Source organism: Callithrix jacchus, chromosome 1 (genome assembly GCF_049354715.1).
Source record: "Callithrix jacchus isolate 240 chromosome 1, calJac240_pri, whole genome shotgun sequence".
Taxonomy (NCBI): Eukaryota; Metazoa; Chordata; class Mammalia; order Primates; family Cebidae; genus Callithrix; species Callithrix jacchus.
This window is the reverse complement of record NC_133502.1, coordinates 121,146,446-121,161,801: the sequence shown is the minus strand read 5'-3', so window position 1 is coordinate 121,161,801 and position 15,356 is coordinate 121,146,446. Positions and strand designations below refer to the sequence as shown.

At 31.7% G+C, this 15,356-nt stretch overlaps 1 protein-coding gene across 4 annotated transcripts in view; it reads left to right on the top strand.

Moving 5' to 3' along the window:
* ZDHHC21 (zDHHC palmitoyltransferase 21) overlaps window positions 1-14,728 on the top strand; it is a 66,438-nt gene extending 51,710 nt beyond the window's left edge. For 3 of the 4 annotated variants that reach the window (XM_078369338.1, XM_035305961.3, XM_017973654.4), the window contains 2 exons: window positions 6,141-6,184; window positions 6,720-14,728. In XM_078369338.1, the coding sequence (XP_078225464.1) occupies window positions 6,141-6,184; window positions 6,720-6,852 (177 nt within the window). In that variant the 3' untranslated portion in view covers window positions 6,853-14,728. Of the gene's footprint in view, window positions 1-4,181; window positions 4,270-6,140; window positions 6,185-6,719 lie in introns of all 4 variants that reach the window. The other variant, XR_004744894.3, reaches the window with a different exon arrangement.
* The last annotated feature ends 628 nt before the right edge of the window (window positions 14,729-15,356 follow it).

Here is a 15,356-nt window from a genome sequence, read left to right as displayed (position 1 = left end):
TTGATAGATGGATAAATGAATAAATAAATCATGGTTTATGCATTTAGGACTTGTTTTTTCAACTGGATTATAAACTCTTAGAGGGCATAGAATTTTATACATGTAGTCTCTTGTCCCTATTATTTTATTTTTCATTATAAAACCACTTGTTTGTTTAAACATAATTTTGAAAGTTACATTTTGAGGTAATTGAGATATTTATTTCCAAGCCTTCTCAGAAAGTAGGTAGTAGGCAATATCAGTAAAATCTAGGAGTACCATTTATTTAGGAGCTATAAGGGGTTTTGACATTATTAACTCATTTAATCCCCTCAAAAACCTATGAGGTAAGCATTATTATTTGGAAACTGAGGTCTAGAGTTTTAGCAATTTTCTTTAGGTTATACAGTCAGAAAGTAGTGTGATGAAGAGAAATGTAGGAATGAAGAGAAATGTAGGGATTATTTTGGAAAGAGATTTTCAGTGGCTATAAATGTAAGATCTGTTGCCTTCTCACTTTTGTTCTATGAATGATTAGATGTTTATGTGAACTTTAGACCCCTAATAAAAGACGTAGCTGGTCTTTTGTTGGAAATGGGTGCTTTAAGAACCATTCATTTCAAATGAGGAAAGTAGTTCTGACTTAAAAGGAAGAGAGAGCGAGATGAGATTAACAGGACATTTTCCTCTTTTGATTGAAAACAAAACTAAAAATAAGGAATCATGCTGTTTCTGTTCATGTCCAATTAGTTTAGTGCTGAAAATTTACATTAAGTTGACCATTTTTTACCATATATGCTGCTAAGTGCTATGGAAAAATTTAAATTTAAATGAGCTACTGTTCAGAGGTGCTAAGAAGTGAAATGAACGTCTTTCTTAGAATTAAAAGAAATTAGTAACATATAAAGCAGGCAAATCTCTAAATGTGAAAAACTTACCTGAGTAGTGTTTTTAATCTTTAATTTTTAATTGACATATAATAATTATACATATTTATGAGGTACAATGTGATGTTTCAATATATGTATACGTAATATAATGATCAAATCAGTAATTAACTTATCCGTCATCTCAAACATTTATCATTTCTTTGTGGTGAGAACATTCAAAATCCTCTCTTCAAGCTATTCTGAGATATACAGTACATTCTTGTTGACTGTAATCCCACTGCTGTACAAGAGAACACCACAATTTATTACTCCTTTCTAATTGTAACTTTGTACCCATTGACCATCCTCTTACCCATCCTTCACTTCTTTCTACCCTCCCCAGTCTCTGCCAAGTACTGTTCTATTCATACTTCTATGAGATCAACTTTCTTAAGATTCTCTATATGAGTAAGAACAGTCAGCATTTGTCATTCTGTAACTGGCTTGTTTCATTTATCCATGTGATTGCAAATGATCATATTTTCATTCTTTTTTATGGCCGATTAATATTCCATTATGTATATATATCGTATTTACTTTATCTACTCATCTGCTGTTAGTTACAGATTGATTCCATGGCTTGGCTATTGCGAAGAGTGCTGTAATCAATATGGGAGTCTGACATACTGATTTTATTCCTTTGGCTATGCAGTTGTCCCTCACTCTCCATGGGATTGATTTCTGGACTCCACAGGGATGTCAGAATCCACTTATGCTCCTGTTTTTTATGTGAAATGATGTAGTATTTGAATATAACCTATGGACATCTTCCCTTATGCTTTAAATCATCTCTAGATTATTTATAATACCTAATACAATGTAAATACTATGCAAATAGTTGTTAAATATTATTTTTATTTGTATTATTATTGTTTTAAAAATTGTTTTTCTTAAAATATTTGTGATCCATGGTTGATTGAATCACAGCTATAGAACCCACAAATATGGAGGGCTGATTGTGTACCCAGTACTCTAATTGTTGGATCATATGGTAGTTTAATTTTCTGAGGTGTCTCCATACTGTTTTTTATAATGGCTGTATGTATCCACATCTTCCCCAAGAGTGTGTAAGCGTTCACTTTTCTCCACATCCTTGCCAACACTTACCATTTGTATTTTTTATAATAGCCATTCTAACTGGGATTATGTGATTTCTCATTGTGGTTTTGATTTACATTTCTCTAATATCTAGCAGTGTTGAACATTTTCTCATATACTGGTTGGTCATTTGTATAATCTTTTCTCTATTTTAGAATCAGATTTTTCTTTTTTTGCTATTGTTTGAGTTTCTTACGTATTCTGGGTATTAACCCCTTGTCAGATATATGGTTGCAGAGATTTTCTTCCATTATTTAGGTTGATTTTTTACTGTATTTTTTTTTTTTCTAAGAGACAGGATTTCACTCCATCGCCTAGGCTGGAGTGCAGTGGCATGATCATAGTTCACTGCAGTCTTGAACTTCTGGGCTCAAGCAAACCTCCCACCTAAGTCCCCCAAGTAGCTAGGACTACAGGCACATGCCACCCTGCCATCCCTGCTAATTTTTAAAGTTTTTGTTTATTTGTTTGTTTTGTAGAGACAGGTTCTCACTATATTGCCTGGGTTGGGCTTGAACACCTAGCCCCAAGCAATCCACCAAAGTCCTGGAATTACAGTCATGAGCCCCCACACCCAGCCATTCACTGTGTTGTTTCCTTGGCTGTGCAGAGCTTTTTTGTTTAATGTAATCTCGTTTGTCTATTTTTGCTTTTGTTACCTTTGCTTTTTATGTCTTATCTAAAAAATCCTTATCCAGGCAATGTCATAAAGCATTTCATCTGTGTTTTCTTCCAGTAGTTTCATAGGTTCAGGTCTTACATTGAAGTTTTTGATCTATTTTCAGTAAATTTTTAAAATATAGAATAGTGTTTTAAACTAGGTTAAATCACCATAGAGTCATTGGTTAGCTATATATAGCAGACTTAGAAGCATCAACAAGACCTATAATAATAAAGAATGCAGGTGATAATTGAGGTTAGATTGAACTGTCTTTAAGGAGGCTAATGAAAAGAATATTCTTACTTTCATCAGGTCTGTGGTTTGGCAGGTCTAGAAACTCCATTTTGAAATTGTTTGCAGGGTTAAACAGGCCCAGAGGCAATGGCTCTTATTTCCAGACTCAAAAGAGATAGTCAAGATAGTCATATAACAGATTGTTTATTCCTGTATGTGCAATTGTCAGGTGTGCCAAAGGACTCTTCAGCACATTCTTTTTCCTGTATAACAACATATGTGGCAAAGTGTTGCTTGGTGAGAATGAACTCAAAACAGGATGAGTTAGTTGGATGGATTGTATCATCAAGCTGTCTATGCCAAGAGGACTGGGTTCTCAGGTCTGTTTACCAGGAAACCGCTGGTGATAAATTCTGGCTCTTTATCCTGCACCCGCAACCTCCCATTTTTCTAACATCAGGCCAGTAGATATCTCTCTCCCTTTCTCTTACGAACCTTTTCTCCCATTCCAGGTATAATCTTATTAGTTAGGGTACAGTTTTTTTTTAATAGTCAACATAATTTTTTAGACTAGACCTAAAAAATAAAAATAATTTCTTAGGTGAGATCACCCATCAGAAGATAAAATATTAGGTAAACTAGGTAGGGCCTGTATTTCTGTATGTCTTGCTGTTTCTAGTTCATTATTTTTTTTAAAAACTTCCAGTTTTTAAAATAATAAATTATTCTTAAATATCTCTTAGTTATAGACTGATGAAAGTCTTAGATGTTCTGATCATTAGACTGTAATCAAGGCATAAATATTTCTCTATAAATGAAGTGTTCTCATCGACAACACATGGTGGAAATGTTATTCCTGGACAAGTGAATTTCTCTGGAATGCTGAGTTTTACATATCACTAAGAACTTATACTTTGTATTTAAACTCCTTAAGGATAATAGTTATCATATTGGTCCTTTTATGATGGGCACTAACCATGTTGAGTCTTCGGTATTGAATGAAGTTATCTGCACCAAAATATTTTAATTATTTTAGTGTTTTTTAAAATGCCAAAAGTATATTAAACTTAATTTGACATTTGAGGATAAAGTGTTTTTTTCGTATTCTTGCTGGTAGTAACCCCTGTTCTCTTCTAGTTTGATGTTTCTGTCCTACTTGTGGATTTGATAACTTAACTTATATTGCTCTGGGTGTGTTACGTGTAAGCACCAGTGCAAAAACTTGATGACATGTTCGGTTGCTGAAATACAAATTGTACTTATAACAGTATTCTGGATAGCGTTTCAGAGAGATGAGCATTTGCCATTTCCAGAGGAAAAATATAGCCTATTGTGGCCAGCCTCACAAATCCTACTCCTAAAATAATGGTAAATATCACATTGTTTGAAAGAATAACCATGCTTATGATGATTTAGTAGATGGTCTTCTAGTTATTTCCTGAAACAGATTTGGGGAAGGTATCAAAAACATTTGAAAATAAAAGCCTTTTCTGTATGAAATCTAAATCTGAAATCTTTAAAGTTGACTTTTCTAATGCCACAAATAAATCTCTCAGGATTATAAGGAAGTTGCAGTTTCTGCATAGTAAAAATTTCCCTTAATTTTAGCTGATGATAGTTGTCGGACCTTTTATTTGCCTTATATGCCATGGAATAGTTTCTAGTTTTTAAGTGTTGCCCACAACTGTGATCTTAGGCCATTCACATACCTTTCGTAATAGCATTTCTATTTCATCTTTCTCTTTGACTTCTGTTTCATCTTTTTCTTTGCACAAGCTGTTTCAATTGCTCTGGAACAACATGTCACCACCAAAACTCTAAGAAACCACTAAAATGATTTCATTTACTTCCTTTACAGCTGTGGAACTTGAGGCCCAAATTTCCTCTAAGACCCTAATCAGTGTTATATGTTTATAGACTGTGTTTTCATAAAGTCACACATTTTGAGGAAATTACAACAGAGCTGAGAAAGGTTAATTATTAATAGAATTATCATTGGATACCATGAATTATAATGTTTGATAGAAAAACTAATATAGAATATATAGCTAATCTATAGCTTTAAAAAAATTCCTGGAAAATCTGTAAATGAAACTGTGTTATTGGTTACTAGTTATCTTAAAAGTAGATCCATTTTCTCTAATTTCTTCTTATATAGGCTAACTAGTTATGCAACTATTCATAATGAGAATTTAATATGATGAGCTATTTAACGTCTCTAAAGAGTTGTTTTTGAGTGAAGGTGCTGTTTATTGGCATCATGCAAAAAAAGTTTTACAGCCAAGTAAGTTCTTGGGATTTTACTTGTAGCTGCAAGTGTTTGTATGAATAGTACTGCTTAATAAGTTCACCAGTGTATGAGCAAAGTGTTTAGGTAAAGGGATAAAAAGATAACTTCTCCAACTTTTGGTATGTTTGAATGAATATACTCTTTTGCACTGTTTCAAAGAATATTTAAAATACAAATAAATTTCTAAAAATAAGATTGTATAATTTGTGTTTTTATTATTTGGCTATTATCATAACGGTTTGCCAATCTAATGATCAGTCTTCTGACAACAGAAATTAAACCAGCATTTCTAGAAAGCAGTCTTTTGTTTGTTGAAATGTTTTTCTTATGTATTTGCATTAGAGCCTTATAGAAAGCATACAATTAGGGAATTGCATTATTATGAAAAAAGTTATTTTTCTGCTAAAAAAGAACTCTGGTCAGCTTAGTTTTCAGAGTAATAGATGCTGTAATATGGCAAATTCATAGATTGCTTTATTGAGTTTTGTTGTTGTTTACAGAAATCTAGAACCCGTAGCACTCTTCGACTCTTAGGCAGTTTTCAGTTCATTAGTTTATTTCAGATGTCATTTTTATATTTATTTTTAATGCGTATTCATTGACACTTAAGTTGAAAGTAGACTGTAGACTTTCAAATGAATTGTCAAGAAAGCAAATGTATTAAAAGGTTATATTTTAATGAAGTGCTACTCCCACAGTTTTTGTGAGGTTTTTGTATTTTAAACAGTACTAACCAAATCTTTTTTTTTTTTTTTGCATAATGTTGATTTTGTTTTTCCAAGGGGATTCCAGCAATGTGTGAAAGATAATTTAAATTTTATAATACTCATATATAAATGGTTTAAATGTTTAGAATAATCTCAGAATAACATTAAAAACATCATAGAATAGATATAGAATAAAGACAATAACTTTGTTATATCTGAAAATAATTTTTTGTTTTTGATAGGATACAACATCTATTGAAAAGATGTCAAACTGTTGTGAAGATATGTAAGTATAAAACTGAAATGTGTGGTATTCTTATTTAAAAATAAGACATATTTGAGAAATATGTGCATATTGTAGAAAGATAATATAATGATGGCTTTTTCTTGTTGCCTTGTCTGAGGCCCGTGCTAGACGAGCATACCCCAGTCTTACAGTAGGGGTCTTCCAGCCATGATAGTTTTCACACTAAAATGCTGTTCATTCTTTTGCCTTGTCTAACTAAAGTAAGTTAAATTATTTGTCCTGAAAGTACATCAAAAGAGATTTGCTACTGTGTTGTTGACACACATTCTGTTAATCCTGAGATTCTCCTCTGCTTCAAAAGTTTTGCTAGGTTGATTGACGACAGAGATACAATATCTGTTATCCAGAGTTAAAACTCAGCTGCATGCCATAATGAAAGAAAAGCTGTGTTTATGATGCTGGGACACAATTCATCAGAGTCCAGTAATGGATCCCCAGCCAACCTGTATTGTTTTAGCTGACTGAAGTGCACCATGGGAGTGCTGTCTTTCACTAATAATGCTGTCTTCTGTAGATCGAGGCCCCGAAAGCCATGGCAGCAGACCTTCTCAGAAGTTTTTGGCACTCGTTGGAAGATCCTGTGGTTCATTCCTTTCAGGCAGAGGCAACCACTGCGAGTTCCCTACCACTTTGCCAATCATGTCTAAACAGATGGATGGTGGGCACAGATGGGTCCTCCATGCTGGAAATGCGTTACAGGTTTTATGATAATAGAACTATGACAGTCTTCAAGTCAATTAAAATCCACCCACCAATCATAGGCATCATAATGTGCCCCAGGCTTTATTTTAATAGTGATCTTGATCCTGTTGTGGGACTAATACAAGATCTATATTTAAGTTTTAAAGCATGTTTACTTTCAAATTAGCTTTCCACAGGGATTTCTTTAAATGCTTTTGTTATTAAACTCAAAAGGCAGTGCTTGGGATGAAATAATGGTACATAATTTCTTTTAGTACTGACAATGTTACAGATTCTAATTTATGGTAAATTTCAGATGTTAATTTAAAATTTTCACTTTTAAACAGTACTAACCAAATCTGAATTTAATTTTTCAAGTTTTACAAAAGCTGATACACCTTCTTATAGTATAGATAAATTTTCTTTTTCAAATCCAATTTTAAATAACCTTTCCTTTTATGTATGCTGCAACATTTTTAAAAAATGCAGCAGCAAAGGAGTGAGCAACAGCAACAAAAAAGGGCAGTGATTTCCTAGGAGTGGCTAATGTTTTCTTCTTTTTTTCTTCACCAAAACCAAAATAAAAGTACCACTGAAGTAAAACACCCAACTACCTACCTGACTGTAAAGGAAACGTTAAAACTTTTTTCACAATAATTTTTCCATTTTCATCATTGCTGTTGTAATTATTGATTGTGATTAGAATATTTGCCCCCAGGAGAACTCCTGACCAGTGGGCATGTATTCCTGTTTTACCCTAAGATTTTAATGAGCAAAAAGGGGAGAGAATTTGCAATAACTTCACAATTACCTTTTCTAGTGCAGTTACGTTAGGATGCATATGTTTTTAAAATGCTAGTATAATTAGATAATATATAATGTACAGTATAAAGAGGAATATTGTGCTTTTGAAAAGAGTATACTTTTTACTTTTATTTATGTACTAATAGATGTAAAATTCCACATTGAAGGTTTATATATAGATATTGACCAACTCATATAGAAATTTTATTTATAAGAAGCTACTACTAAAAGAAGTTACTAATTTTTGTGTACTTATAATCACCTAAATTAAAATTAAATTTTAATTGTTTGGCTATAATTTGCATTGAGAGATTAGCTAATGTTAGGAAGTGACCCTAAAATAAAAAAATATAATGATCTGGGTTTATCATTATCCTTGCACAAATTTATATTACTAATAGTGTTGTTCTTTTGCAAGGCATAGAACATTTGTATGAAAAGACATTTAGTATGCTTTGAAAAAACTCAGCTTTTAATTTTTTTTCCATTAGAATACTGCAAAACTCATATATCTTTTAAAAGAATTTATGTGCTCACAGTCTTTCCCTTGAAGAGAAGATTGAAAAAGTCTGCTGTTGATGAACCATGCTAATATTTTCCTTTTAGTTAGTCTTGGAAGTAAGGAATAATACCTGGGAAATAATTAAACAGAAGGTTACCATTGTCAGCCAGTTGGCTGTACTGTGGTTAGTTCTTTCAGAAATTGTAAATATCTTATAAAATATTCTGAAATAATAGAGTAAGTCCTTCTCAGAGATGTTAATATTATGTTTTTCATGTTCTAATTAGAATACTTTATTACTTAAAAACTCAGAAGTGGCAGATGAACGTATTTATTGGTACTTAAAAAAGATGTAGTGAATTAAATAGAAGAAATATATTTATAAAGCTTCATGAAACACAAAATTAGAATGTTCATGTCAGGCAAATGGGTTGCATTTTGTGCGAGCTAATTGACCACATTTGGCTTGGTGACAGAACTGTTTATAAGGAAGTAATATATAGATAATGGAAGTAGATGTCAGTTGAATGCCTTATATTGTATGCATTCCTTTCAAATAAGGACCTTAAGAAAACAACAGAGCCAATGAACATCCCCTAAAGATCTCTGTGGCTGATTTATACTTTATGTGGTAGCAGTAGGTACACTGAAAGGTACTGGGTGGCATCTCTTTCATACTCTGATGATTTGTATTCTTATTTTTCCTAGATTTACCACTTCTAGGGTATATTCTTTACTCTTTTCCTCTTTACCTTCCCTCGTCCTGATCCCTCTGTACTCAATAACTTTAAATTATTGGACTACAAACGAATACACTAGAAAAGCATATGCTTATTTTATTTGAATGGCAGAAATGCTATCAGTATATTTACATAAGAATGTATATTAAAGTATATCTATATATACTTACTATGTAACTGTCAGTATTCCCAGGTTTGCATACCTAACCCTCCTGTGGGTTTTGTTAATTAATTCTTGTTAGACTACTAGAGAGAAACCAACTGGCAGTTTCCTAAGTATCTACCAGTGTTCTTTCTGCGCCCTCTTTTGGCTAATTGGTGTAATTATACTGGCACTAGAGATTTACTGCCCTTTAAGTAAATAAATAGTATAGCCACATTCTGAATATATCAAAAGTACAAACTTAGGAAGAGTGTATGTATAAAAATGTAAAATTTTATGAAAGTGAACATGTTGTTTTTATATTTCTAGTTCTTAAGAATGTGATGACTACTTTGCTTCATTTATGTATATTCTCATTAAATTCTTGTTATCGATCAGTCACAAATTTATATCAGATTAGGATAAACTAAGCCGTTTCATATATTTTATTTTAAACCTGATTTTGGCAGAGTAATTCCTTAGAATAGGAAAAGGTGTTACCTTTACCAATTTATTACAAAATAGAAATTTCTTGTAGCTACAAAAACAACCAAGCATCTACTGTGTTTTAATGAATAGCTAAAAAACTATATTTAGGGTTTTTTTTTTACTCAGTTTTGAAATGAATTGTTTTTACTGGCTCTATTGCCTTAAAATAACACAGAAATTAATGATTCTTTGTATACTTTTCCTTTTCTGTTTTTTTTTTTAACTTTCCCAGAGTTATATCTATAGTTTTAGTAATCAACTTATTATGTATTCTGGAAAACTATGAAAACAACTAAAGGTGTTGGACATTAGAAAATAATTGTGAGCGGTGAGATTACTGATGTAATATGTATGTTGGACTGAAGTATTTCTTTATAAACATTCTGTTTAATTTTAAGCAAAATGTATGTTAAAGGATGCTCTACATTAGTAGAGTCATTATTGGGCTTCAGGAAATAGAAGGTTTTTACTATAAGTTACTATACTATAAGTTACACCTCCTGAACAGTCATATTTGTCATTGTTTTCTGCAAACAAAAATATTTATGGCCTTTGCATAGGCTTAAGATTTTAGGCAAAAATGGACTCAGTTCAGGACCCCTCAACCAGTAGGCATTCAGTTAGAGAGCTGTTGGTACTTTGTAACCCAGATTTATAGTTTAAAAATACCAAGTTAGCTGATGTTCCATTATAATAAAAGTGCTATTTTGCTTAAGAGTTGTATTGAAAATATTCGTGCTTAACATAAGAAATAGCTATTTTAAATTGTAGTTAGCATATTAACCTCTTTTTCAGAAAAACAGTAGTTTATTTTAGTATTAATAAAATGGAGAACATAATATGTAATGTTCAGTATAACAGCTGAGTTAAAACGCCTGTCAGAATTAACATCAGTATGTTTTTGCCAATGCATAGAGGCATTTTTCTCTAAGTATGGTGGCTAATGATAACTATTCTTCGTTAGACATTCAAGTCACTTCCTTAACAAGTAACTAGTTGGCAATATGTTTCACTCCAAAGGGTGTATTAATTCTGAATGCTAATCATGAAGACTTAGGACAACACTTCCAACCAAGAAGTGTGAACTGATTTAGATTATGGCCACACAATTTTATGTGTGTTTGAGTGTTTTCATGGGGCAGTTTGAGGGTTTTCACGTGTATTGCTATAAAATCACAATGTATCAAGCTCTGGTTTAATATGCCGTTCATATTAATTAACAGAGCTGCTAGTCTCTCTCTGGAGCTTGCTCTAGTCTCTGCTTCTCTTGTGCTTCCTGTGACAATAGATTACTTAGCTCAAGTTTACCAAATTTAATAACCTGTAGTTACTTTATTAAATACGTTTCTGAGATGACCTCTAATATACATAGATATATCTAGAATTCGTTTGATAAAATTCACACATACTAACATTAAGTGGTTTGCTAATAGATAGAAATGTTAGATTTTCACACAACTCTACTACTACTGCTTTAAAAAATACATAAGTATTGGTAAATGTAGCTAATAAGCCGTGTACATTTAATGTGTTCTACTTGCTAGTATTATTAACTGTATAATTAATGAATGTGTTATTTAATGCCCGTTTGTTAACTTTTATTCTACAAATTATCCTCTGAATTTATCTATAAATCACAAATTTCATTGTGCTCTATAGACATTCTCAGTTGAATTCTAGAATATTCTACAGTACCATGTGAGAAAGTATTAGAACCAACTTGCTTGAAGTATTTTGAACCAATGTTGTAATTCTATATATTAATCAGTATTTAGCATTTCTGCTGCTTTTGAGGTGATGATGGTTTAACTTCAGGAAAGTGACATTTCTCTGACTTCTTTATCACTGTGCAGTTTTTAACAACAAAACTTACTACATCTTTGTTAGTTCTTCAGAGGTTGCAATACTGCCTGCTAATTTGAAACCGAAATAACAGTGATATTTTAAAAGTCATTGATATTACTGATATTTTCCAGTATCATTATTTTTTTACTATGATGAAGTTATTTTTGCCTTCTCTACCCTAGAGAATAGGTACAAATGAGTAGTGAGCATCTAAAAACTTACTAAGATGGAGAGAAGGCTGGATGGTGCATGAATAATCACCATCGCAGCAACAGAGTTGACTGGAGCCAGTTTCTGACATCAGAAGATCTCTTTGCTGTAATTATTTTAGCCTTATCTCTTATTTATACCGTTTTTACTGGAAGAGTTGTTAGTGCATATAAATATTTAGTTTGAATTATTTAACTTAAGGAATTTATATTGCTGTTTCTCTTCAGTTGGTCAGATGCCTTTGAGAAATATTTTACTTTTAAATATCATAATTGTGTAGAGTGTGTTAACATGAAGTGTTAAAAATAATGTTGAAAATGTAGCAATTTAATGCAGAGGAGAAATGAATAGGTTGCCCAAAGTTTGAAAAAACTGGCACCTTTTCTGGAAATCTCTTATTGCAAAGAAAAGATACTGAGTGTATAGAAAATTTTGTCAGTGGAGGAAAAATAAACAATATGCATATAAGGGTGGCTTTCACTTTAACATTTGAGATATTTTGGAGTTCTTGATACTTTTAAAGTCTCCATTTCTATTGGTATTTTGAATATCTGTAACATGTAATGTCATGCTTACAACAGTTCAACACTGATTGTTTTGGTATTGATAGCTTTACATGTAAACAAAGATGTGGACAAATAGCTTAACAAATTTGTGGGCTTTTTTGTAGCTTTGCCTGCCTGTTTGACTAAATACAAGGTTTAATTGTTTGCAGGCTGTTAACTAAAAAGAAACCTTATCTGCATATTGCAAGCTATATATTCTTGCCAGTATCCTTTGGATGATATTTTAACCTACTGGTGCCTGAAGTTAGTGTCTTACAACCTCAACAACTCTAAAACATCCTGGTGCTATTCACTTTAGCATTGAATGACATTTTAAATTCCTGTACCAAAGAGTTAATTTTCTTTTTGGTTGAATGAGTTTTCTTCTCACATCATTGTGTGTTTATAAAGTAGAATTTAATGTTACTAAGAACAGTTTGATTAACAAATCTTATTTTTTGCATGCTGCTGTGACAATTTAATGGATTTTAAATGTTTCTTATTTGGCCTTTTTTCAGTTAGGCATGTATGGATTTTAATTTTGTATTTTAATATAGCTTGGCTACTTTCAAAGGTAGTTTGATAGGCTGAAATTACAAAAGATTATTGAAGCACTTTTCACAAGTTTTTTATTTCTGCAACAATAAAAAAGTAAGAACTCTAATATTATTTATGTAAATGAACAGTATAGCTTATTGGGCACTTTAGTGAATACCAAAACAAAATACTAAAGTGAAGAGTTAAGGGTTCATTCTGATTACAGATCAAGAATTCAGCATATGTGTGTGTGTGTATAATCTTTAGTGGCTTTAAAGAATACTGTTGCCATTTGTCTACTTTGCAAATAAAGTAAAATAACACCCTTAAAATATAGGTATGTGTACATATATATACATATATATGTGTATAGATATATAGAGAGAGACATACGGAGAGACAGAGAGAGAGAGATGCTTTCCCAAGAGGAAATATATACCTTGATTTAAGCAAAACTGATAACAGAATATTGAACTTTATGAAAAGAGTCTGGATATTGTTATTCACTTTACATAGAAAGTTAGAGTAAGATTACTTTTACAACTAATTTTGCTTAGTAGTTTACTTTACGAAAATGAAAAGCACCCTTTAAGTGTACTTGTAATTTAAAGTACTTTTGTCCAAATGTAATACTGCTATGTATACTATTTTGGTTCCAAATTTTTCCCTTTAAAACTCTCAAAACACTCTGTGTCCTTACAACTACAGCTAAAATGGTTAGTGATTCTGGCAAGAAGGTGACAGTGTGTGTATTAGAAAAGTAGACAATCACATTTGAATATATTTCACATTATTGTTAGTCAGCTAAAATCAACCTCTCCTTGACTGTAGATACAATATGTGGTTTTGCAGTGAATTCTGAATGGAAAAAAAGAATCAAGTCTTAAATTTATGTGAAATGTGGCTTCAGGTCATTTGAACGATATGTAGAAATCTCGATGAACATATCATTAGAGGTGAAGGCAAAATTTGTTTGAAAGCCTAATGAGATGAAGCAACATTGTCTCTCTCTAATCTGCCAACAATATTCCCTAGATTGTGTTGCTACTATATTGATTCTGAGTAATTTGGCTTGTTTATGCATGATTTAAATGCATGTGGCTGTATGCAGTAATTTTTCAAGTTACTGGGTAGTAGAAAATTCACTTCTATTCACTGTCTCCCAGAGATGAACATTTAAAAGAAAAAAAATTCTACTTTACTATGTGTAAGAATAAAGCAACGAAATGATACAAAAGTAAAAAAAAAAAAATTCACCATATCAGAGATACTCAGACAAGTGAATTGCAAATCTAACATGAGGGGACAAAGATAGGCTCTTGCAAGGACGGAGCACACGTGGATCATGCTGTCTGAGCTCACTTTGTGTCCCTGGAATTAGTCTTTTTTGTATATGATCTGACTGGCAAGTTTAATGAATAGTCAAAATTTTGTGTTATTTTGAGGCTCCTAAAATTGCGTGTGAACCCCAAGTTCTGTCTAGCATTATATTTCTAAAATACTTTTATTTTAATAGTGGTATGTTCCAAGTGCCATATGATGATCTTGTTTTTAAATTTGTCAGGCATTTTTTTATTCAATGCATAATATGTATAGATCTGAGTGCTGTTTTCTTGCATTGTTTGTTATTTTTTACCTTGTCTTTCCCCTAAGAGAATGTAAAGAAAATCTTCACCAACATTTCTAGTGCTAATGGTAATTAGGAAAATAGTAGTTGAGAGATATAAGAATAGATTGAGAAGAGGGAGTAAAATGGGTGAAAATGACAAGTGGGAACCATGTAGCCGAGATGTATTTGTTTAAATGAAAAGTCTACACTGGTTCTTAATACGAAAAACAAACCGTGTATCTACCTTAAGAACAATGTGTTTTTAATTTATTGTAGTGATTTAGTTTTATTCATGTAATATTTCAATTTTCTTTGCAGATTGTTTTTAATTTAAATTGTGAAATTTTTACTTCTCAAAATGTATTACGTACTGTATTTTTTGAAATCTTATTTTTAAATAAATATTTTTTAAAAACATAGGACTGTTTTTCTCCATTACCTTTTTATTTAAGAAAATCAACCCAAATTCTAGATTTCAGTACTACCAATGTAATTGGACACTTTAAAAAATTTTATACAATGTGGATAATTATTCATGATTACTAGCCTTGGAATGTTGTTCTACCATAATCCCAAAATTTATTAAGTATTCAAAAAGAACTAGATGTACCTAGTAGGGTTGGAATTGACAAACACAGTATTTCTAGTTAGGCATATTTATCTTAGAGATATGTTGAGACCCAGATGGCTGGATTTAGTTACCCAATTTTTTTAACATTTATTCTGTTGTATAGAAGTATTTTTTCTTAGGGAAATAATTTACATACAGTAAAATCCAGAGACTTTGTTTATACCTAGGAACTATTTTAGATCTGGGAATATTGAATTAAAGCCTTTGTTCCTATGAAGTTATATTCTAGTAGCTTTTTGTTGGCACATTTTCTTTAAGCCTAAACTAAATGCTTTACTTGTAGGAAGTCACAAAGAAGTAAACATGAGTTGGCCAAAAAAGAAAAAAAAAAAAATCATTAGCTCTGAAAAGAAAATCAGCAGGTCTTACAAACAGTAAATTAGTAGAAACTGCCCTGAGATTGAAAAACAGGGGTT